At 36.7% G+C, this 24,937-nt stretch overlaps 1 protein-coding gene across 1 annotated transcript in view; it reads left to right on the top strand.

Annotated features, from left to right (window-relative positions):
- The first annotated feature begins 5,680 nt into the window (after positions 1–5,680).
- ZSWIM6 (zinc finger SWIM-type containing 6) overlaps positions 5,681–24,937 on the top strand; it is a 69,584-nt gene continuing 50,327 nt past the window's right edge. Inside the window, exons 1-4 of the mRNA XM_008691674.1 lie at positions 5,681–5,696; positions 5,950–6,306; positions 20,991–21,139; positions 24,312–24,462. Of these exons, the coding sequence (XP_008689896.1) occupies positions 5,681–5,696; positions 5,950–6,306; positions 20,991–21,139; positions 24,312–24,462 (673 nt within the window). The remainder of the gene's footprint in view (positions 5,697–5,949; positions 6,307–20,990; positions 21,140–24,311; positions 24,463–24,937) is intronic.

Here is a 24,937-nt window from a genome sequence, read left to right as displayed (position 1 = left end):
TGCCTCCATCTTGGGCTCTTGATTGCATCTGTACTACAGATCTGGAAATTGTGCTTGATTTGAATTAGATTTTTTGTTTTTAAATTGATAATTGCAACATGGCGTGCTGTTGGATTGTGTGCGGTATTTATCAAACTCGGGAAAGGTGAAAGTTAGGTGTTTGGAGGCAATGATTAACTCATCTGTTTTACTGAGGACACATAATCAGATATTACTCACTCTGCATTTAGCCAATATAATGGGTTTAGTCAACCAATGAATACTTTGTTATGAGAGTGTTAAATGTTAACACTTTTGCATTTTTAGACTTAGCTTAAAAAAAAAATACAGAAAAACCTCTCATAACCCTTACCACCCTTTCAGCCATAACATTACATTGCCTTGGTTTCTGCCTTTAATTTCCCCAGGGGTTCTTTTTATTTAGGAAAAGGGTGAAAGATGTATTTGTGTAAGTACTACAGCAGTGCTTCTGTTAAATTCTTTTTCAACAAAGAATATGTTACTTGAGCACCTCATGCACAGGGTGCATATTTTTCTGAAAAGAATGTGCCCTGAAAGAAGTAGTTTCTAGCGTGTATTTATTTCATGTCTGTCAGTTTATTTTAGCTTAGAAATTTTCTAATACTTTGAATTTGTAACCATTTTTCAGTTACACACACACACACACACACACACACACAAAGAGGCAATCTTTAGAAATTATTTGTGTATTTTAAAACAGTTGTCTTTCCAGTCTGATACTAAGGGTCTTTTTGTCCCCTTTATAAAATGCAACGGAAATCCAACTTTTGATATGGAAAAATCAGCTTTTAAGGAAAGTTCATTTTAGAATATCAGTGATGGAGTAAATGTTTGCTTTCTAGAAACGTTAATTAATCCGTGTTAATGTGAGATTAATGTAGATGATATGAATATGTGTTCATGGGTGAGAAATTTGCCCCTTCAGTATTTCTCTGCTGAGTCTTATTCACTACTGAAGTGTAAGATACAAGTGCAAATAATGCCATTTGAAAGATGATTTGGTGAAGAGGATTTATTTTTTCCAATTCTTATCACATTATAATTGCAGTTTTTTGTCTTTCTGATCTCATTCTTAATGATTGAGGATCACACAAGTCCTTTGCTTCTAAGGATTATGCCTATTGATATTTACTGTTTGAAATTAAAGCTGAGAAAAAAATAACGACTATCCACTAAATAACAGTAATAAAGTCGTTCACATACTTTTAATAATAAAGAACATACCTTTATGAAAAAATAACTGTAGCCCCCAAACAAAAGATATTTTGGTGGAAAAGGTGGCATTGTATTGCATTTTTGAAAATCTTCGTAATGCTGTCTTTGTGGAAAAGAGCTGGATTTTCCTGTCTCTATGTTTATTCCTGTCTCTATGTTCATTCTGAAATGAACATTCGTGATATCACACGTCCTATAGCTTCTGGAAAATTGAATGTACACTTGTGAGGGAGAGTTTAAAAGGTCAGCGATATCTAGGTAGAATTATGAAAAAAAAATTTGATCTTTTGTACCCTGTGAAAGACTTTTGGGGACCCTACGGGTATGTCCCTGGACCACATTTCGAGAATCACTGCATTATAACATTTTAGAAATATGTATGGGTACTAAAACATCTCTCCCCTGTTGTTTTCTGGTTTCTCTGTGCATGAAGTAACAGTCATTCACAAAATTAAATGTGTGTTGGTAGAACTTAATAGGAAAATGGGGAAAGGAAGCTGGGTTAAACAAAGGTGTAACTGAAGATTTTTCGTTTTGTTGTCAAACAGCAGTGATCCCTCTAGTGTCATCCAACTCACTTACCTCAAACATTCTCAGTGGCCACGCTTATTTTACAGGCCATTTCTCAAGTGAGACCTCCGCCCCCCCCTTCCAAGATTCCAGTAGCAAAGATAAAAAAAAGTGTTATAGATGAAGGGACTGTGTCCAACACCCCTCCCCTGTTTCTCCAGCTGGGAAGGGAAGGAAAGAGAAATAAAATTTAACGAGCACTTTTACTATGTGCCAGGTGCTTTACATATGTTATTTCATTTAAATCCCCAAAACAACCCTAGGAGGTATTTCTAGCTTCATTTTGGAAACGAATAGAACAAGACTCAGAGAGGTTAAATAACCTGTCCAGAGCACACAGCATTTAAGTGAGAGAGCCTGATGGGAATCAGAATGTCTCTACTATCAAAGCTTCCACAGTGCTGTGCCTTGGTTTCTGCTTTGTTTTTCTTCAGATCTGCAGATTGAGAATGTGAATACTAACCTTTTATTGGGCTCACTGATGAAACATGATGGTGATGAAGTAGTTTGCCCTCTGAGGTTTGCTCTTATGGGATTAACTATCTTTGACAGATTGTATTTTGTAAAGTCAAATAAATACATTTATAAGAAAAGGTTGATGTAATTTTTTCAGTTTGAGTTCTTTGAAAATTAATTGCCCATGTTCTATGGAGTGCAGAATTGCCCCTTTCTTTGTCCTCAGTTCTGTCACGTAGAGCAGTTAACTATACCAGAAAGAGATTTTGTATTTGTGATTCTAAAACAGTGGGTCATCAAGGTTTGTCAGAACTCCAGAAAGGCAAAACCCATTTTTAGGAACATTATTTTGTTTCAGGTTGCCTACTCTCTAAGACACAAGACCAGCTGTGGGTAGGGAGTTATAGCTGGAGGAAGGTTGGCTTATGTAGCTGTCTAGGGATTGCTGAGGGAGGAATATTCTCCTTGTTTCTTTTGTGGGTGCTCTGGCATGATTTAGGACCCACAGAGTGAGTTGGAATTTCAAAGAACGTTTCTCAAATAAGAGAGGACCACACAATCCTGAAGTGAGGCCTGATAGAATTCCTACATACTGACTCAGTATCGCATAGTCTTAAAAGATAATATACCAGCTCTCACTTACATGTGTGTATGCAATTTTCCTGTATTTAAAGTAAAGCCAGTCACCTCTAGCAGCGTCAGCCATCCCAACCTAAAAGTAAGGTGGGAGAACCTCTGAACAAATAAGCCTCGGAGTATTGAATAGCTGCCACAAAACTAGTCAAATTAGAGGCACAGCTGGCCCGAGAGCAAAGAATTTTCTATGAAAAAGACTCGCTGTATAGGAGAGGAGATGGCTTGTGATGGCTGATAGTAGAGAAAAGTAACAAAAAGCCTGCTTAAAGAATACTGTAACTGGCAATTGCCTGTTATAGGGAGTGTTGCCCCCCTCACTTGGTAACACCAGATGGACAGCTGATTAGGGTGGCAGGGTAGAACTTAAAACATTTAGAAATCTTTCTAAGAAAAATGGTTGGAATTTTTAAAGGAGTTTGGGAACTTGAAAGATAATCTAGAATTGCTTGGAAAATGAACATTCATGAAATATCTTAATCTTTGATGATAATCAGATTAATGAAGGGTTACTCTGTAAGACATGTATATGTTTATGTGTGCTCTCACATCTCTGTTGAATTAAATTGTTTTGGAAGTCACAATATTTTAGAGTTTGCTTTTTAAAAGACCACATGAGAATAGTAAATGTTTGTTGTAATGAAATCAAATAATGAGTTTTACCTTCGGCATAATTTCATGATAGCAGCATTCAGTATACTGTACTTCTTTCTGACTTACACATCTGAAACAGTTTTCTGTAAAACTATTTGAGGGATTCATCACTTTTCTAAAGGGCCTCTTCTTTGGTAGCTAAATCAGTCTGTTTTGAAGCACCCATTATGTTACACACTTAGAGACTAAATACTAATGAGTCTAACTCTTGGATCTTCAATTGTCTTGGCTTTGTCTGTGATTGGAGCGGTTCTCCAGTATCACTTTCATGGAGAAACAAAGATGTTGACTTTGGTGGACTAGGAGAGATAGGATAATGTTAAGCTGGGAAGGATCAATTTTATAAATGGTCAGTTTATGATAAATCTTTCCCCATAGTGATAACTGGTTTCTTTGTACACATATATGTATGTGACAGGTGGAAAATGTTGAGATCCCTTGCATTAAACGTACGGAATATACTTGAGAACTTTTTGAATTGTCTCTTGTGATCTATTGGTTTTTTTCTATCTTAATCTGTGCCTGTCCCGTGAATTTTAAAGTACTGTATGCTTGTAGTACATCTGGTATATAATAAGGTAAGTTTGCCCTTATTATTCTTCACTTGTGAAATTTTTTTTAGGTGTTTACTTTTTCTGTGACTTTTTCCTCATGGGAAAATACATTAAATTTTTTAAAAAATATGACTTTACATCACTATGTACCTTTAATTGTCATATTCAAAAAACTTCTTGACTAAATGAGATAAAGGAGACTGGAATATTCATTCTGAAACAGATAATCTCTTTGTAAGAAAAAAGTTATCACATATAAATCTCTATTCCTTACGGTGAAGCTTACTAGTAACTTTAGGGATTATTTTTAAATTGATTAATTTGGTAAAAATTATTACCTCACATTTCTCTTTCTACTATGTTACTAAATATGAATTATTAGGATGAAATTATATCTCTGGAAGATTTCTTTTGAGTAGTGAGTAGTGTTTCTTCCAACTCTCTGGCCTGATTATCATCCCTTGGGGTAGATAGTAAGTAAAGTTCAAGTGCCCCACATGTGAATTTTAGGCATCATCTGGCTGTCATTCTCAGGTCCTATGTCTGCCATCCTCTCAGATTTCCGCTTATAAAAATCTTTCTCTTTGTGAATGAAGAGTGTCCTGCTCGATGAACTTTATTCAAGTAGCATAGATAGTGGGAAGCTGAAAGAGAGCCAGAGGCTTCATTTTGGAGCTTAGGTTTCTGTCAGGTACCCAAAATTTTGAGGTAGATCAGTGTCCAGGAGGTTCCCAAAGGGATCTCCTGAAGGTTTAGCCCTTACCTCTGAATTTGGCTGTCAGAGAAAGAATGTGGAACTGAGTAGATGTGCCCCCCCCAAAATAATTAAGATTAGCTTTCCACATATTTATAAAAATGTAGAGAGGAGGTTTTGTCCCCTAGCCACACAAGCCAGGACTGACTGATGGCAATGTGGTGGGAGGCAGTTTTCAGAAGGCTGTGAGCTCTTCCTATGGCTATTGGGGGGGAGGGGTTTGCGGTGGGGGAGTTGTTGCATGTGTGGGGTGAATGTCTCATCTCTGGACCATTATAAGCAGTGGCCCCATGGCCTATTGGTCAGGGAGGGTGTGGAGGATTTGTGTGTAGTTCCAAGTTTAAGTTGTAAAGCCCCTTTCCACTTGGTGATTTTGTGTGCTCGTGTGTTCGTGTGTGTGTGTCAGCATATTTAACAACCTAACATCAGTACCAGCTCATTGTGAGCTACTTAGACTGTAGCATGTATGAGATCTGGTGGGCTTTGCAGTTCCACCAGTAGACATTGCTCATGGATATTGGTGTACTGGGGCATGTATCATGCATGTTACATAAAGGATTCTTAAATAAAAAAAACTTATCTGATCAATGTGTGTGAAAGACTCCCCCAGAGTTGCATTGTTGGTTGGAGGATGCTAGTGGCTGCCTGGAATGAAGGTGGAGGGAAGGGAGGAGTTTGCTGAGCAGAAAACCAAGCTGGCCTACTCTACTTTGAAAAGTTTAAAAAAGAAAAGGAAGAAAACCACTGATTTTTGTCAGGTATACCAGATTCAGAGTAATTATGGCTTATTAGCGCTGTGATCTAACAACTTCCTGTAGGTGTGATGGCGGCACATTGCTGTAAGTGGTGTTTTGTATGGCTGTGTAAAATACTTTAGTATGTCTGTTGAATACCATTTCTTTTTTTACCTGTAAGATGTGGAGAAGGGGAGGTGCTGAGGATGTTTGAGTGGCCTGAATGTTTTTACTTGAAAATAAGAACTGTTATATTTTTTCTTGCAGCTGTCAAGTACTACGCATTTCAAAGAATTAGAAATACTTCACAGCATCTGAACGCAGCAGCTAAACTCTCTCTTCCCTTTCTCTCACGCAGGTTTCCACTTGAGTGGCACAGTGACAGAACCTGCAATACAATCGGAGCCAGAAACTGTTTGCAACGTGGCCATCAGCTTTGATCGTTGCAAGATTACCTCAGTGACCTGCAGCTGTGGAAACAAGGACATATTTTATTGTGCTCATGTTGTGGCACTGTCTTTATACCGCATCCGCAAGCCAGATCAGGTCAAACTGCATCTTCCCATTTCAGAGACTCTCTTTCAAATGAATAGAGACCAACTACAAAAGTTTGTACAGTATTTGATCACAGTGCACCACACAGAAGTTTTGCCAACTGCTCAGAAATTAGCAGATGAAATTCTTTCCCAGAATTCAGAAATCAACCAAGTTCACGGTGAGTTATAGACATCATTCTGTAGATTTCTTCCCTGTATTCTTTTTTCATTTATAAATTCAGTTCTTCTGCATAAAAATGAATTAAATGTGACTTTAGGTAATCAGCATTGCTCTTAAGTAGCCAAGAGAGATTTAAAAAAATTTTTTTAAATTATTTTTATTACTGAAGTATAATTGACATACTGAGATTTTTAAGTTTAGTTTTGCATCCTAAGACATTTCTTTTGAAGTGTTTTTTGTATTGTACTAGATACCAAGCCTTTTGTGCTCAGAAAAATTTCTCAATTACTAAAGCTTGGTTCTTACACTTTTTCACTTGGGAAAATTTCATCAAATACTAGATACTTAGTTATGAAAAACACGTACTTAGTCATTTAATTCACCTTTGTCAGCTTTTATCAGTAAACTGACTTGCACATACTCCGAATTTTTTTTTCATTTTCTTTTAAAATTTATTTTCCAAAACAGGACACTTCTTTCTTTCTCTCCCTCCCTTCCTCCATTCCTCCCTCCCTCCCTCCCTTCCTCCCTTCCTTCCTTTCTCTCTCATTCTCTCTCCATTTCTTTTCCTTCCCTCCCTCCCTTCCTTTTTTAGAGAGAGGGGGAGAGAGAGAGAGAGCAGGGCATAGGTAGAGGGAGAGAATCTTAAGCAGACTCCATGCCCAGCATGGAGCCTGCATGGGGCTCGATCTCACAACCCTGAGATCATGACCTGAGCTGAAATCAAGACTCAGACACTTAACTAACTGAGCCACCCAGGTGCTACCAAAGTGGGACATTTCTGACAGGATGCTTCATAATAAGAGAATAAATTATTCTTAGAAAAATATTACAACTTGTTCAGAGAGAATTTAGGAGAAGACTGTCATTGTGTATAAGAAATCTTAAAAATGGTTTCTTTTGGATTTTTATACACTGAACATGTTATCCCATTTATTTGTAAACATATTTACCAGCTGCTTATTTTGTGCATTGCAAATATGTTGACTTACAAGGATATATGTGCAACTTGTCAGAAATACACCCACCACCTATTTCATGGGGTACGTTAACACAGGATAAATAATACAGTTAAATTATAGGTTGCTGTGCTTTAAAAACATTTAGACATAATTTTAAAAATATTTAAAAATATATTGAAAATGTAACACGGTCTTGACTAAGCAGCTCTTGGGCCTAACATTTTTACATTTCTTTGGTTATATTGATGAGATATAGGACCAGTCACTCAACTCTATTCTTTTTGGTTTCTTCAAAGTCATTAATTACTTTGGTGAATATAAGTGTTTAAGGAAAGCAAGTTTAAGGTTATTTCTTGAAAACATAAAATTATGAGATAAAACAGAGAGAAAAGTGCATAAAATATGAATGTGTAGATTAATAAAGCGAACCAACAACCAGGTCCCAGAAATAGGCTATTCTCAGCACTTGAGGGTTCCATATATCCCCTCTCTGTCACACGCTTCTTTCTCTTCCCCCTGGTAACCACTGGCTGGTTTTTATGATAATCACTTCCGTGGTGGTTTGTGTTTTGTTGTTGACATCATTAAACACTCATTTTAGTTTTACTTGACTTTCATTCAAGTCATGTTTGGTAAGATTTATGCCTGTTGTTTCATGTACCTGTAGTTCATTCATTTTCATTGTTCTAGAGCAGCACTGTCCAAAAGAAACACAATGTGAGCCACATGTACAGTTTAAAATATTCTAGTAGCCTACTTAAAAATAAGTGAATTAATTTTAATAATTTATTTATCTCAATATTCATAATATCAATTTAACAAAGACTTGACATATTTTACTCTTTTTTCATAGTAAGTCTTTGAAATCTGTCTGCTTTATACTTACAGTATATCTCAAACCACAGCATCGTCACAATGTAAGTGCTTAATAGCCATGTGTGGCTAATGGCTACCTTATTGGACAGCACAATTCTAGAATGTTCTAGCTATGAGAACATCACTGTTTGTCCATTCCACTGCTTATGGATCTTGTTTTGAATAGAGCTACTGTGAACATTCTTTTACAAGTCTCCTGGTGCTGTAAGGTATTTTTTAAGTGGTTTTTATGTCAGAGGAACGTCCATATAGCCATATTTCTTCTAGTACTCCCCATATTAGGCTCAGCTTTATTAAAGTGTGTAAAGCGTTTTACTTGGTAGAGTCTGCCATTGTTAAAAAAACAGTACTGTAAACAGCTGTGGCACAGAAGTACCTTTGACCCACCAAAAGCACATGCACTCAAGGACTTTTCAAGTAGTCTTCTGCTCTGTCCTGTCACCTGCCTCAATCTTGTTGCTTTGTGAAAATTCAGGCCAGCTAACAATCATCTCAGAGATTTCTTAGGAGCCTATCTGTGGCTTCTTATTAAATTGTTCAGTGGAGGCAGAAGAGTAGGATATACCATTTCTTCAAACTTTTATGTATTCTCTTTCTTTCCTTTTTTTTCCCTCTGAATTTATATAATCCATTAGGGTTACATGACTCTGAGTTTTAGTTTAACCAGAGGTCCACATCAACAATCCATTGTTTGTTCTGCATGTGTCTTCCTTGTTTTCAAGAACAGCAGCCCCCAGAGCTTCTTATCAAACAGCTTTGAAAATTCACTTCCATGTTGAAATGGTAGAACTAGTGAATCAACGTAATCTAAAGTTGGATGCAGAAAAGTGTTCCTGTGACATTGTACTTCTTTCAGAGTTTCTAAAATTAGAAGAAAAAGTTATCAAAGGAAATAGCAAGGATAGAATGTGGGTTACCTTTAGGTTTAATGTGATTTTCAAATAACTTTTGTATGAGAGAGGCTTCACGAGAGCAGCGAACTTGAGCGGTTTATCCTGCCAGCTTCCCACTTAATTTATCATCAGATTTGCTCCTAGCCTGGAAATGGGCCAACTACATGAGCTGCCTTCCTGCCTTCCATTATAGTGTGACAAGTGGTAAAAAAAAAGAGAGGTAGGGAGCAGGCTGTGACCTCAAGTGACAAAATGGGGAGTCTGCTCCTTGGAGGGTCTTATTTTAACTCTTAGATTGATGACGAACTGGAGGGTGGGATTAAAAATATTCTGCAGTTATTGGACCGCATGATCTTGCCTGCCTCCAAAAACTTCCAAAGCATTCTTCAAACTGTTAAACCAGTACTTTTTCGTATGGTTTTTTTAGGTGTGTTTTTTCTTTGAGAAGATAGATGTCTTGAACACAAAGATTGGTAAGAGTTAAGTTTTATTTTAAGGTGAAACATCACTTTCACTTGGCTAGATAAATAGAGTCAGAATAGGATTTAGATTCAGTTATCTTAATAGGTATCTTAAAGCCAAAGAAGTTTAGCTTATCCAAGGCCTTTTTAGAAGAAAATCATAATTTGTAAGTGATTACAAACTACATTGATAACAGTTGGTTATTTTGTTTTACTTGTGAACAGGTCCTAATACTCCTAAAATTCTATTGATTGCTTTTCCTTTTTACAATTGACCCTTGAACAACATGGATTTGAACTGTACAGGTCCACTTATACCTGGATATTTTTCAATAAGTATATGTATCATACTGTAAATGTATTTTCTGTTACAAATTTTCTTAACATTTTCTTTTCTCTGGCTTACTTTATGTTAAGGGTACAGTATATAATACATATATAAAATATATGTTGATAAACTGTTGACATTATTGGTAAGGCTTCTAGTCAGCAGTAGGCTATTAGTAGTTAGGTTTTTGGACAGTCAAAAGTTATATGTGGATTTTTTTTTTTTAATATATATGTGGATTTTTGACTGCACGGGGGTTTGGCACTATAGGGTCACTGTATTTTGAAATATTTTATTTTTACAAGTATTTTATCCTGAGGAATTAGAAGCTTTTTCAAGACAATTTCAGGCACATTATTCCTAACAATTACCTTATCAGCTTGGTATTGCAAATTTATAATTGTAGTAGTTTCGAGAGGAAGAATGGGGAGAATGGGTTAATGACATCCAGGGTCACAGGTTCAGGGAAGGTAGTTGAAGTATAGACTTGCTTATTGAATAGTTAAGTCCTTTTCAGTAGACCTTTTTTGCATTTCTTTGTATTTTCATAAAATTTCCCCACATAATTTTGATTAGATTATAAAGCTAACTACTGTATGCTAAATAGTGGCTGTAAGATAGTTGATGTTAATGGCCCTCCAAGGAGATTGCTGTTTGTAGTTCTGCATTTTTTTTTTTCAGCAAAATTGTTTGCTTTTGGTTTTGTATTCTAATAAAACTTCCCAGCTTCCACATTCTTAGAAAAGATGCTGGTGTCTTTGCTAAGTACTTTTCCAGAAATTTACTGATTTCCAAGTGCTAGTCCACCCTCTTAGTTAACTCAGTCTTTTCTGGTCCTTTATGTTAACTGTTAAAGGAGATGTATTATATAGATTGGTAAATCATGGTATAGGGACAGAACATTGAACTTAAAATCTGAAAGCCTAGAGTCCAGTATTGTCTCTACTATGTATTATCGGAAAGACCTTGGGTGAAACTCATTTTATCTCATTTAAAGTGGTCATGATCTTTTCTAACAGCATTGGGAGAATTTTAATAAGGTATACATGTATAATAATAATAATAATAAAATACAACTGAGTTTACCTCATGTTTAGGGTATCCAGAAGTACTCATAGAAGAGAAAAGAAACCAGTTGGGTCATGAATGATATCAGAGTCGGAGGTCATCTTACTTTCCTCTAACTTTCTGGCATGTGTTTCTTCTCCTTTCCCTCTTGGGCATTTTGGTTTCATGACACCCCCCACCCCCATGAGCTAGCCTGTACTGGGCACATTACGGCAAAGAAGGACAGACCGAAGGAAAGCTGGCTTTGGTCCAGACTTGGAACAGTGGCGGCCGGGGTGGGCATTTCAGTGGCCCTTTCACTCGTAGAGCTTGGGCCTGTCCCAGATGTAGGCTAGACTCCTCCCTGACTTCAGTGTCATGTGCCCAGAACTACCATTTCGGTCAGTCAGAAGTGAAAGCGTTATAGCCATGTGTCAGATGCAGTTGACACATGGCGTGTAAGATCTCTTCCACCTCTGATGCTGTGACTTGGGTGGCGATACTTCTACAGAGACACACGAGCACCTCGTATCGTGCTGCAAACGTGCACCTCCTATAGTTCTACCCAAGTGTGCCCTTCTGCGTTATTGTTCTTTGATCAGACATTTCAATTTGCTCGAGTGTGGTTCTAATAAAACCACCACCAATTCCATTCATGCCTGCTAGTCCTGCCTAACCTAGCCTCGAAACGCCTGTGTCCCAGCCATGTTATGTATCAGTGCATTCAGGCTCTCTTAGAGATGCCAAACGAACAAGCAGACCTACTCAGCAATCCAGTGTTTGTTGTGTAGCTTATTTTTAGTTGATTGTAAACTCCATCAGGGCCGAAACTATGACTTGTGTATCTTGGCACCTTCCCTAAGGACAATACTTAAGAAGCCATAGGTAACTCGGAAATTGTTAAACAAAAAGTAACACTGTCCTTTTTCATTCCGTTTTGTTCTTAGTAGGAACTTGGAGGTTGGTTCTTGTGCACGTGCATGTTCTGAATCTAGCAGTGAGTGACAGTTGGAGCTGTTTGATGGAGGCCTTATGTCACATCTTTCTTCCTTTTGTTTCCCCGTGGATGGTCATGTTCATTGTAATTGGGCTCGCATTAGCAACCAGTTTTTACAAGTATCCTAGGGAGATAATTTGGTTATTATAAGCATAGTCTTTCTATCATAGAATATTCAGGCATTGACAGTTGGTGAAACAAAGGTAAGATCTACTGGTGATTAATACAATTTACAAATATATTCTATATGAGAAAATTGAATTGGCTGTCCTAAAGTGCAACGGTGTGAAACTTAAGAGATAATTAAAATCAATTAAAAAAAAAAAGTATGTTGAAAAAATGTATAGTAGTATAGAATTATATGAAGATAAAAAAGACAAATCCTCATTGACTTCTTCTCCCAACAGCTCCCTCCCTTAGTCTCCAACAGCTCTCTTACCCCGCAGGGGAACTACTGCTGACAGTGCAGTTTGTATTCTTTGAGACCACTTTCTTAGTGCACGCACATATGTAGTTTTTAAAAATGATTAAAAATATTTTTCTGCATCTTGCTTTTTTCTCTTAATAGATGATGGATAGCTTATGTTAGTTCAAACAGGTCTATTATTGTTTTAAATGTTGTATAGTATTCCATAGTATGGGTATATTTAACCATTAAGCTACTGAATGATTTTGAAGTTGTTTTATCCCTACTATGTGCAGTACCACTGTGACTTTCCTGTGTGTGTGTGTGTGTGTGTGTGTGTGTGTAAATTTGTGCAACTATTTTTAAATAATAGATTCTTAGTAGTAGAAATGTCATAAAAAGTGGTACATGCCTTTTTGAGTAATTATAGCCCAATTTCCCTCCATAAATTGCTAGGTTTAACTTTACATTTTAACTAAAACTAGATGTTTCTCTACCATAATTTAAATGGGTTTTTTACAAAATTGATGGAAAACATGATCGTGTACAAATGACTGTCTTCACATGAAAAGACGTTTCACTTCAGCAAAAGAGAAGTAGTCTTAGAACTTAGGTGTCTTAATTTCGAGGAATCACATCTCTAGCCCATGAGGAATTTGCTAGGGTAACACAGAGACAACCAATTTACTTTTAGCCCAATACCCTCCATTCTTTCTCTTTTCACCTCCAAATCATGCCTTCCCTCACAGGCTATAGTCATCTCTGACACTCTCCCCATTCTCATGCTTTACAAAGCATCGCTACCAACTGATCATTTTCCTCTCCAGTCCTCTGTCCTTTAACTGACCTTATGTCTGTCCATGTTGACTCCATGAGCTTGTTCCCATCTCCCCCACAAATGAGTCTCTCATACCTCTCACTCTGAGACTCTTCCGAGTGTTGATGAGCTTAGAAGTTAGCCTAACAGAAGTTAGCTAACAGAAGTTAGCTCTGTTAATGGGGCAAGTAACTGAATCTCTTCAGGCCTCAGTTATTTTATTTGTAAAACATGGACAATAAAGAGTACCTGTTTCATAAGGTCAGGAGGGTTAAAGAAGTAAATCTGAATTGCTCTTATCACTGTCTTTGAGACGAGTCAATTGGCATGAGTCTTCAGGGCAGTGGTAGATAGCTGAAAATATTTATAAGCTGTTTTTTAAACATCTTTTAAAGTAGTCTGAGCAAACTGTTCTCAAAGCTTGCAAGCCTAATAGATTTCTTTTTTTTTTTAAGATTTTATTTATTTATTAGAAAGAGAGAACGCAAGCACAAGCAGGAGGAATGGCAGGCAGAGGGAGAGGGAGAAGCAGGCTCCCCACTAAGCAGGGAGCCCTACATGGGGCTCCATCCCAGGTCTCTGGGACCATGACCTGAGCCAAAGGCAGATGCTTAACCCACTGAGCTGCCCAGGTGCTCTAGTAGATTTCTTTTAATAAATCTGAAGAGTTGGGTTATATAAAAAGACTCTCTGAGAACTTTGCATTTAAATATTTATATTTATGTACCAAGTAATACATTTTTAGCTAAATTATAGAAAATGACCTACCTGTTAGGTGCTCTGTTTACACTCTTCATTTTTAAATGAGCATGGAGATGCTACAAATACTTTACTGCTTTTCATCCATATAAAATACATGATTATTTCTGTACATGAATAGTTTATTACTGAACTTTTGAGGTGAGTTCACTGATAAGAAATGAGAAATGAAGTTAGATGAGAGGAAAATGATAGAGGAGGAGCTATAAGCCCTGTGACGGTCTATGTGAATTCCCTTGAGATCTATGCCGATGATGACGGTGCTACTTACTTAACTTCTTTGGCATTTAGCTGAGGGGAGGGTGGCTTGCTGAGGGAGCACAGGCCGGCGCATGCCATGGTGCCCTCAGTCCGTAGCTTCCGAGGGAACAAAGAAGATGGGCTGTCCTCTAACAGCTCCTGGAGAGGATGTCACACTTCCGGCATCGCAGTAACATTGCATAGGTTGACCACAGAGAACGGAAGGTGGGGAAGGATCTGAGTGTTGGGGCTATCACAATATTGTAAATTGAAATGAAGTTATTGGCCACTACTTTGAAATGAGGATTTAAGGAAGAATAAAAGTTAAGTCTTTTTTCAAGTGTGTGTTTATTCAGTGCATGGTATTTTTCAGCAGTTTTCAAATTCTTGTCCTCTCTAAAGAAAGACTTCTTTTGAGTCTGAATCACTGAAGTTTGCTGCCCTGCCTTTTCCCTCTCAGTGCCAGTGGTTGAGGTCAGGATTTTGCCTTCAGCTTGTAAGACAGGTGTACTGGTGCCTTTGTAAGTCACAGACATAATGTTTCCTGGCTTAATAGTGGGCACTGAAACTTTAGGAGATGGCATTCTTCTGGGTCCCTTAAAAGAGGCTGGATTAGTCACCTCTACAGTGTAGACATCTCATGCCTGCATTCTACCTTTATAGACTGAAATTGATGATTTAATTTTAACCAAAAAAAAAAAACCCCACTTGTACCTATAACCTATAAATGGTTAAAGCGTTATTTGGACAACTGAATTGCTAAAGCAGTTAGGTCACAGTTAAGATGAGGACGTAAACTAAAGCCTTTCATTTCTTTTTTGTTTAAATTGTTTTCTAGCAGATTAAGAAGAGAAAAGCAAGCATTAAATTCCCTATTAGAACCCAAAGCTGTGAATAATTCCACATACCAAACATAGCATAAGCCAGTTGTGAATGTGTCTCGGTTTCTCAGTTTAAAATTTGCAGAATGCGGTGATGGGTAGTAAGGAGGGCACGTATTGCATGGTGCACTGGGTGTTATACACAACTAATGAATCATCGAGCCTTACATCGGAAACCGGGGATGTACTGTATGGTGACTAACATAATATAATAAAAAATCATTAAAATAAAAAAATAAAAAAAAAAGAAAAAATAAATAAATAGAATTTGCAGAATGGTTTGGTGCTGCTTAGTGCTTAGAAGCAACTGTTTCCTTGACATGAGACAGATATTTCATTTGGTGTGTCTGAAATATGCTTTATTCAGTACACTGGAGAGGTGTCTGTGTGATGCCTGTGGAGCCTGAACACTTCCCAGTATGAAGAACCTGCCATGTGCCACTGTGTTTAACATCCTCTCCAAATATGGAATCGTTCTCTTACCCCCCTGGCAAAGATTCTGATTCAGTACTTCTGAAGTGGTGCCTAGGTATCCATTTTTTTTCACAGTGTGCCTCAGGAATTTTGATATACTCTTAATTTTGAGAACTCCCAGGATAAGGGAGTTGTGATATTGAGATAAATCAAAACTAAATCAGGATCCAATCAACATGGACAGCGGTCCTTCATGTCCTTGAATTCTCCTTTTGCTCTCTTCCTATGTAAGAGGGTAAATGAAATTCACACATCGTAGCTGGGAACGAGAGACAATTAAACTGTTTTACTTTTTTTTAACCAGATAATTTCACTTTCCCTAAAGGCTTGAAACTTTGAAGAATTAAGCTTTAGTAATAAAATGCTCACAAAGATTAATTATACAGTTGTAAAAGTTACAGCATTTATAATTATAAATATAAATAAGGGTAAAAAATATGATAGGTTTTAAAACTCTTTAATGGACCATTTAATTTACATACGCAAATTATGGTTCCTGCCCAACTTGGGGATTATCTAATAGTAAATGTATAAACACAGGAATAATGTTTTTCTTTGCATACCTTTCTCAAAGCTAAATGCTGAGAAGTTTGTCTTTGTTTATAGATAGCCACTAACAAGTAGAAATAAATTTTGCAAATCTACATTTTATACAAGGCTTAGGCAACACTTACATGCATGAAATCAAGACATAATAGGATTTAAATAGTTAAACTTCAGTATTAAAGTTTTTACTAAATGAATATACTGTTTTAGGAAGGTTATTATAGTAGACATTAATTTCCTGGTCTATAATGTATAGCATTACGTATTCCCAAAGTGTTGGGTTGTGTTTAAAGTAAATTTGTGTTTTATTTACCAACTAGTTATCTTTGCATGCATTCTTATTACTAAGTGAGGATGTTTTCTATGCAGTCACATGAAAAGATTTCTAATTCTTAGCACCTAGTTAATTTTTTATTCCTACATTATAGAATTTTAGGTTTGAGGAAATGGAGGTCCAAGGAGCTTGAGTGATTTGCTGGATGACACATAGCTTTCCCAGCTCTGCCTAGAACTGAAGTATTCGGAATTCTAATCCAGCATTAGGAACCCCACACATCCTCTCGGCTCACGTGTGAAGACTTTACTAGAGTATTTGCAGTAAAATTTTATTTGTGGGCCATTTTCCCTCTGCAGTGCCTCCTCCTTCCCCCACGCTCTTGAAGAAATATGTTAATTCTAACATTAGCTTACCATACTCCTCCCCACAAAAAAACATTAAAACAAAAAAAAACCTCTGGTTTTCTCAGAAACTTGAGAAACATTGTTCATGTATTTATTTATACATTTGCTATTAGATATCTTCCCACCTGGGCAAGAGCAAAAATCTGTATGTGTGTAAATTAAATGACCCATTAAAGAAATGTAAAAATATGACAGTGTTTTAAAACTGATTGGATTTTAAGAAAAAATGCGTTGTATAATTGAAGTCAAATGAAAGTGATTCCTGGATTGTTCTAACACTTTTCTATTTTGGTATGAAAAAAATAAAGACTTGAGTATGTCCTGCAGTTTTTGTAAAATATCTGGTTATTGACCCCTTTGCCATTTTAGGCCAAGGAGACTGGAATTTTCTCTAAACTGAATTGAAATCTACTTAAAATATTTGGATATTTATGTGGCAAACAGAAAAGTCATGTCTCATGTGGCTGTGACCCAAGCAGTGAAGGGTAGCATGCCTTCTACTACACCGTAGGACAGTCAGTCCCCATCTAAGTCCTTCCAGGGTAAGATTCCTTGTAGGCATTGGCCCTCAGGGCCAATAGAGAACAACTAGCAAGTCATGAGTATTGGGGGAAATAACCACTGTGAGGATAGAAATTGAATTTATTTAGCTCAGGTCATCACAAGGAACAGTGAGAGTGGATAATCAGTAGCTTGTCAGAATTTTCCCTAAGAAGAAGTTAAGGAGGCAGGTGTCAAATTTCCCAGGAGGATTTTAGCAAGATCCTGGGAAAAGCTTAAATATGAAAGTTGAGAGCATATAGGTGAGTTGTTCCGGAAAGTCTCTTCTGATGCATTTAGGTAAAGAATCTATAGTTGTCTTTGTTCGTTTGCATATGTGTGTCTCTGTGTGTGTCTGCCTTTAGAATCAAGGGGATGGGCTGGGTTAGGGGCTCCCAATCCCTGTGGGATACAGATACAGCCCCGGTAGTTGACTCTTCACAGCACTGTGTGTCCTTAGATCTTCCTGTGAAAGAGAAACGTGCTAACAAATGCTTACAAACATCCCAGTATCCTTCCTTAAATTTATGCTTGTTTTAGGACTGACAGTGCCTGCCTCAATACCTTCATGGTTCAACTTTAGCTCCAGGGTTCTGGGATGTATTCTTCAGCAGGGGAGAGAACCATGAGACTGGACTTGGCGTTGTGGCTGTGGACAAGTGATAATCACCCTGAACTTGTTTCTCTTCCTGTGGAATAGGGATTGTAATCTTTACTCACCTCTAGGGGACATTGTGAGGAGAAAATGAGGTAAATGTATGTGAAGATGCTTTAGCAGTCGTTCTTTTTTGATAGGAATCCTTTTCTCGGGGGAGGAATGTACACAAGTCTTTCTCCTCCCTCCTTCCTGCCATTTCCATTACTTGATTTCCTGATAGAGGCAAAAACTAGTTAGATGTCAGGAAGGCAGTGGTGAGGAAGGCAGCTATAATCCTTGCTCTCTGGAGCTTAAATATCTACCTACTTTCCCAATACCTACTTGGAACAACTTTTTCTGCCTTCCTTCTGGAAGAACCAGTCTCTCCAGCTCTTCCTAGTAGGTCACTTATTCCCATTGCCATCCTCACTCAATTTCTTTCCCAGCCTTTAAATGTTGGCTTTCCTTAGGCTCTATCTTCGGTGCTCTTCTTGCTCTGTAGAGCCTCCTGTAAATATCCAGTTCCCTACTTGAAATTCTTTCTCCTCTTCTTGGCTGTCTCAAAGGTACTTCAAATTCACCATGTCTGAAACTGAACTCAGGACCTAAACACCGCCCCTTCTACCCCCTAACCTGGTCCTGCTCTGATCTGTGTGTCATTGAGTTGTCCAGTATCTCATCCAGTTGCTTAACCCCGAAACCCATGTCTCTCTCAACCCCCTGATCTTCCAAATTTCACATATCCACTTCATTACCAAATTGTAAATTCCTGTCAGATTCTCCATTTCTGTTCTCAGTGATGTTTTCAAGCTACCATCATCATCTTTTGTATGGACTGCATTTATATCATCCTTACTGTTCTCATATGTATTTTTGCTTCCCAGTCTATCCTCCACACTTGAGAGATACTTTTTTGGTATTTAAATATATTCATGTGGTTCTGAAATTTTAAAAATATGAAAAGATGTTCAATGAAGAGCCTTCTTCCCTCATACACTGAGGTTACCCATTCTATGCATATGTAAGGAAATACTAACACATAGGCTCTTTCTAAAACTTGACTATTTACGTGAAAGGGGGGATATTATGTATCCTTTTCTAAGGCCTGTTTTTTTTTTTTTTTTTTCCACTCAACAGTATATCTTGGATATTTCTCCATTGTAGTACGGAGAGAATCTCCACATTTGTTTTTATGGCTGAATATATCCCATTGTAAGAATGTTGAAATTGCTGCACATTAGGAGAAAACATCTTTTATTATCTAGGGTGTTTCATTCTTCTTCGGATCTTTGGATGACCTTGTTATGAATTCCAGTTTGTTATGCTTAGGGAAGAAAAAAACTAAGCTCCTCACTTGCAAGGGCTCTTAAGGTCTAGCCCTTCTTCTCCAGGATTGTCTTGCACTTGTCTTCTCCTCATCCTCTACTTTTGAGTTGTGTGGACGTAGACTATCTTTTATTTCATCCATGCTCTGTGTTCCTTCCTGCCTGAGACTTCTGCCTAAGCTCTTAGTCTCACATTCAGACTCATTCCTTTCTCTTTCTTTTTGCTTTAATTTCTAATCTACTTAAAGCAAATCTCAGCTCAGTTTCCATTTCCTCAAGGTGTGCTTGCCCTAGCAATACAAAGCCAAGTCAGAGCTTTCTGATATAGTCTGCTGACATTTTGGTTTCTTCCTCTGAGCAGTTATTATCATATTTTATATGTGTGATTACTAGATTGATATTTATCTCACACACTTTAAATAGTGTTTCTCATATAGTGGATTGTAGCTCATTATGGGTTATGAAGTCAGTTTTAAAAGTTATGGTAAGCTCTTTTAAAAAAATGTAGTAGAGAATACTACAGACTCTTTCACTTAAGTCAGGGTCTTTTTTCATCATACTTTTGCTTCAGATTAATAGATAGTAGATGTCATCACATAAACACCCAGATACAGAGATATTATTGGGCTTGGTGTAAATTGTATTTGTTATTGTTGGTCTTAGCCAAAAATGATTTGATGGTAAATTATATGAGGACAGGAATTCTGTCTATTTTGCACACCATTTCATCCCCAAGTCTAGCAGAAGGCACTCAATAAATGTGTTGGCTCAGTGAATGAATGAACGAATGCACACCTTTTCAGGGAGATTCCCAGACTCACTGCTCTCCTCTTAAGGACTAATGGACCCTGGTTCTAAGCAGATGTTAGTGATTGTTTCCTTGGCCAATTCATTCTACTTTATTAGATCATTAGAAGAAAAGAAAAGCAATGTAAAACCAGACTTATAAATGTATTTTTTAAGGGCTGATAAGGAGATTAAACACTATTGATGAAAGGTTTTTGGGCTTAATTTTTTTATATTCCTTATGAATCTTAGGTCTTTAAATACCATTTTATTTTTTTTAATAAATAATGAAATTTAATTTTTACCTGCCTAAGTATCTGGATAATTTTTGAATTTCTAAGGTAGTCTACACACAGGGCTTATGACATAGCTGTTATCTTTTGTGTGTACTTCAGCAATAAAATATTTACGCAGTTTGGCAAGGTGATACTACAACCTGGTTTAGTACAACAGCTGCACTGCCTGTTCCCATGTGGCTTGATTTCCCTTTTTAATCTTCAGTTTTCTGCAACTAAAGACTATGTCAGCATGTAGTTTATACAGCAGCAGATAGCAGTGAAAGCTTCTTGAATTAACATAGTAAAGAGAAAAATACTCTACTCGGTTTACTTGGTTTCATATTTTTCTCATGTCTTTGAAAAACATTTTCCTAACATATCCTACACAGTAGAGCTTTAAAACATCATGTATTTACAATGAGACATTTTTGTGACTTTTTTATTCTTTAGAGAACTTGTAAACTCCTCTCCAAAGGTTTAGTTTCTGATCTTTAAAACAGAAAATACCTCAGGTCTACAGTAATCTGTATTTTAGCTTAGCACAAATCAAGAAAGTCCTGGAAATAAGAGAATGACTTTTATATTTATTTTCAGTCATAAATTTGTATGTATAATTGAAATTGAGATTGGCTTAAAAAGTGTGTAGGCAAAAAGTGCAGAATCTTACTTCTTTTCAAGTTTATTATGAGAGCCCTTTAGCACAGAGTTTTTGTCTAGCATATGTGTTATTTTTTCTTTCTATTTCTAGGTGCTCCTGATCCAACAGCAGGTGCTAGTATAGATGATGAAAACTGCTGGCACTTAGATGAAGAGCAGGTTCAAGAACAGGTTAAACTGTTCCTTTCCCAGGGCGGGTACCACGGATCAGGGAAGCAGCTTAATTTGCTCTTTGCAAAGGTATGATTTTTTAAAGAAATATTCTAAATATATACATATATAGAAAGTATCTATATATGATTATGTGTACAATAGAGTAAAGGCTTCTTTTTTATTTATTTTTTTTAAAGAAGAGCAGCTAAGTTAATCAACCAATTAGAAACTTATTATGTTGTAATGCATTATTTTACTTAGCTATCCTTAGTCAAGATGTGGAACATTTTTGTTTCTCTCAGTTCCCATTACTAAAATGGTGACAGTTTATATAGTTTTGAAAAACCTTTCAAAACTCAAAAGTAAATAGCTTAATATTATTAAAAATGACATCTTTTCAAGCTTTTACTTTTTCTAGTTAATGTTCTCAAGTAGAGTGTAACTTTGAATACAGTCCTTAAAATGTGCTTTATATATTTAGGGTTTTGCTTTGTTTTGTTTTTCTCGGAGGTTGAGAAGTATCTCTTGTTCCAATCCATAATCTGTAAATTTTACATAATTATTTTTGAACAGTTAATACGTGCATATAACATTATATATTTAGTTTAATAATGTTCAGTATACTTAAATTAGTTTCAAAGACATGGACTTTGGAGTCATACAGGCCTGGCTTTAAATCCAAATTCTACATCTTATGGAATATATGAACCTTGGCAAGTTATTTAAGTCAGTTTCCTCATCTATAAAATTAGCTAATGATAACTTACCTCCTCAAGTTGTGATTAAATGAGAATGGTGTCTAACATGTCATTTTGGCCTTGGTAAATGTTAATCTTCATCACCAAAATTTGATGGCCTAAGAAACAAAGTTATCTTCCTTATAAGTTCTGTGTGAGTAGAAGCTGTATCTGTTGCTTTATATAGAACTTTTAGTACTGTAAACACAATTCTAAATACTGGGTAAAATGCTTTTTTAATAATATTAAATCAGTGTCTTTTCACTATTATGACTAATGTATTCAAGTGGGCTTTAATGGAAGAGATAATTGGTTAATACTTTTGATAACTCATTGACACTTTTGTTAAACAGTTTTTCTAATATTTGTAATAATTAAAATATTTTTTTTTAGTTCTGAAGAATTAGAGTATATTCTGTTACTGGTTATGGCCAGAAAATAATGTATTCTGATTAATCAGTATCCTCTTATTAAAGATTTATCCCATTTACTATATATTGATTGCCAGTTTTCTGAAAATTAGATTACAATATAATACATCATACCCTAAAACTACTTCACACGTGATTTGATCGTTCTTTGGTAGTTCGCAGGTACATCAAACTCTTGTAATAAGTCAGAGTCAGCCATCTGAAAATTAATTACCATTAGACTATAGATGTATTTGAGTATTGCTTAATAGTTGTGGTTTATATGCTTAACAGTAAAGTGTTTATTTTCATTGCTATTGCTGAGTAATAGGTTATAAATTTATCAGGAAAGTAAACATTAAATCACATCCATGATGTGTAGTGGTAATATTAAAGGTTTGGTATGTTTAGATACACAGGAAGTATGTCACAGATTCTCATGTTATTGAATCATACACTTTGGCCTTGTGGAAGCAAAGTGAAAAAGATACTAGACTGGCCTGTAGCTGCTATTTTTATCCTGACATATGATGTACACATTATGTGTGCCATATGAAGTAATAGCATCATCTAATTTTAGAAATGGCATAGCTTTTATTTTTTATTTTTTAATTTTTTGGCATAACTTTTAGAGTTAAGGCAGATCTGGGCTCTGATCCCAGCGATTCCTCTTGTCCTTTGGGCAAGTTACTTCACTTCTCTGAAACGTGGTTTTTATAATTCATAAAATGGGGATTATAGCCTATATTACATGGTTGTTGTGAAGATTACATGATAAGTATAACTGTAAAGCTCTTTAGCTTGATGTCTGGTAAATGACAACTCCCTTTCTTCCTCCCAGCCTTCTTCTGTTCCTGTCTTTTTAGTGCTTCCATAGTGGAAATAAAAAAAATTTTAAGGTTATTACTGAAATAGTCCTGGAAGCACAACACTTGTGATTCAGTGTAGAAGTGCTTTTGAGTTCTTTACAGGGCTCCCATATCACGCCTGATGGTCTTCCATTACTTGTCAGGGTACAGGCCTGACACAGGATCAGTAGATCTTGAGGTTTGGGCTGCGTTACTGAGTATCTGCCATTTCCTCTTTGATTTGCCTTTCACATAGAATCACCCCCTCTCCTTTTCTGCTGCTTATGACCTTGCTCCAGTAATTTCCTTTAGGGAGAGCTGGTAGTGTGGTGTTCAGCTGGGATTTGTGTTTGTTGAACACACAGCAGTACATACTTTTGGAATGGATGGATTTATTTAGGGTTTCCTATAGAGACACTTAGTCTTGTTTCTTTTCTTCCCTTTTTTTAGGGGGGGGGGGGTTGGCTCCAGAATAATGGACAGAGCTTGAAGTTCCAGCTTGAGAGGCTGGGTTAGCTCCCTGGGTCACAGGTTATAATTCTGCTTCCTGGATCACTCCAGGCCAGAGAGTTCTTTAACCTGAGCACAGCCCATTTCCTCTTAAAGCCCTCTCCAGGTGAATATAAAAGTATGGTATTGCTCTTCTTGTCAGAAAACTTTCGTGTGAGAACTTACTGAAATTCTGATTTACCTCAAAAACGGAAGGACTTCACAACTCTGGAAATAAACTAAAAAACATTGCATTGCACAGTTTAAATTGGTGAATTGTATGGTATGTGAGTTATGTCTCAATAAAGCAGTTTTTTAAAAACAGAAAGACAGATGCTATTATTAAAAACATTATCCATTCAATTTAGAAGATCCCTAAAGAGTTATCAGTAGACTGCTTTCGGCTCTTCTACTCTAGTGGTAAGTACAATCAGTTGGAAGAGTCAGGAAGGTGCCAGATGATTTGTCTTGTTTATTTTGATATTGTTTTTCTGTGGGCTGGCAAAAAAATTCTTTTTTTTGGTAATTGTAAAGTTAACCACATTTCTTTTCCTCATTTGGATTATGAAACATGATTTAAAAAAATTAATAGTTAATACTCTGATTAAATTGCCATTTAGGATAGAGACCAGTCTTTCACAACTTTTGTTTGCCAAAGAGGGCTAGTATCAAGAATTAACTGCCTCGGATCCCAGAGAAAGAAAGGAAGTGGCCTGTTTCTGTATTGCTGTGCATTTTTGAACACTTTTCTAAAGGTCTGTTTTTTCCCCACCAGGTGCGGGAGATGTTGAAGATGAGGGACTCTAATGGGGCTCGCATGTTGACGTTGATAACAGAGCAATTCATGGCTGACCCTCGTCTGTCACTCTGGAGGCAACAAGGCACTGCGATGACTGACAAATACAGGCAGCTCTGGGATGAGCTGGGTAAATATGTTTCCTGACAGATTGCCATTGAGTTGTGTATGGGTAAAGATCATGGTTGAATGTTGAAAACACATGGTCAGAGTGTTGCTGAAAGAGAGCTGCTCATATATGAACTTACTGTCATTAGACACTGGTTAGAAGAAGGAGGGCTTGGGTTGGCATTTGCAGGAAATAATCTTGGGAGGGTTTGGGGGACTTTTTCAGATCTTGAGGAAAGCAAGCACAGGAATCTGCCTTTAAATATTTGAAAAAAAGAAGCCATATTATTTTAAAACAGGTATTTTGTATAGTAGAGCTGGTTACTCTTTTCTAGAATAATACTGTAATCAGTTGAGCTTAAAGTTGGCTCTTTTCCCCCTTTGAGTACATTAAAAGTGTCAAAAGTAGTTTGAACATTTATTTTTTGGCTGTTACAGACTTAGATGAACTGTTGATTGTCAGAATGGAAAAGATAAACTATAATTTTTATTGCCTC

This window comes from Ursus maritimus, unplaced genomic scaffold, assembly GCF_017311325.1.
Source record: "Ursus maritimus isolate PB19 unplaced genomic scaffold, ASM1731132v1 scaffold_5, whole genome shotgun sequence".
NCBI classification, from domain to species: domain Eukaryota; kingdom Metazoa; phylum Chordata; class Mammalia; order Carnivora; family Ursidae; genus Ursus; species Ursus maritimus.
The sequence above is the reverse complement of the archived record's forward strand: the minus strand, read 5'-3'. Positions and strand labels throughout refer to the sequence as shown.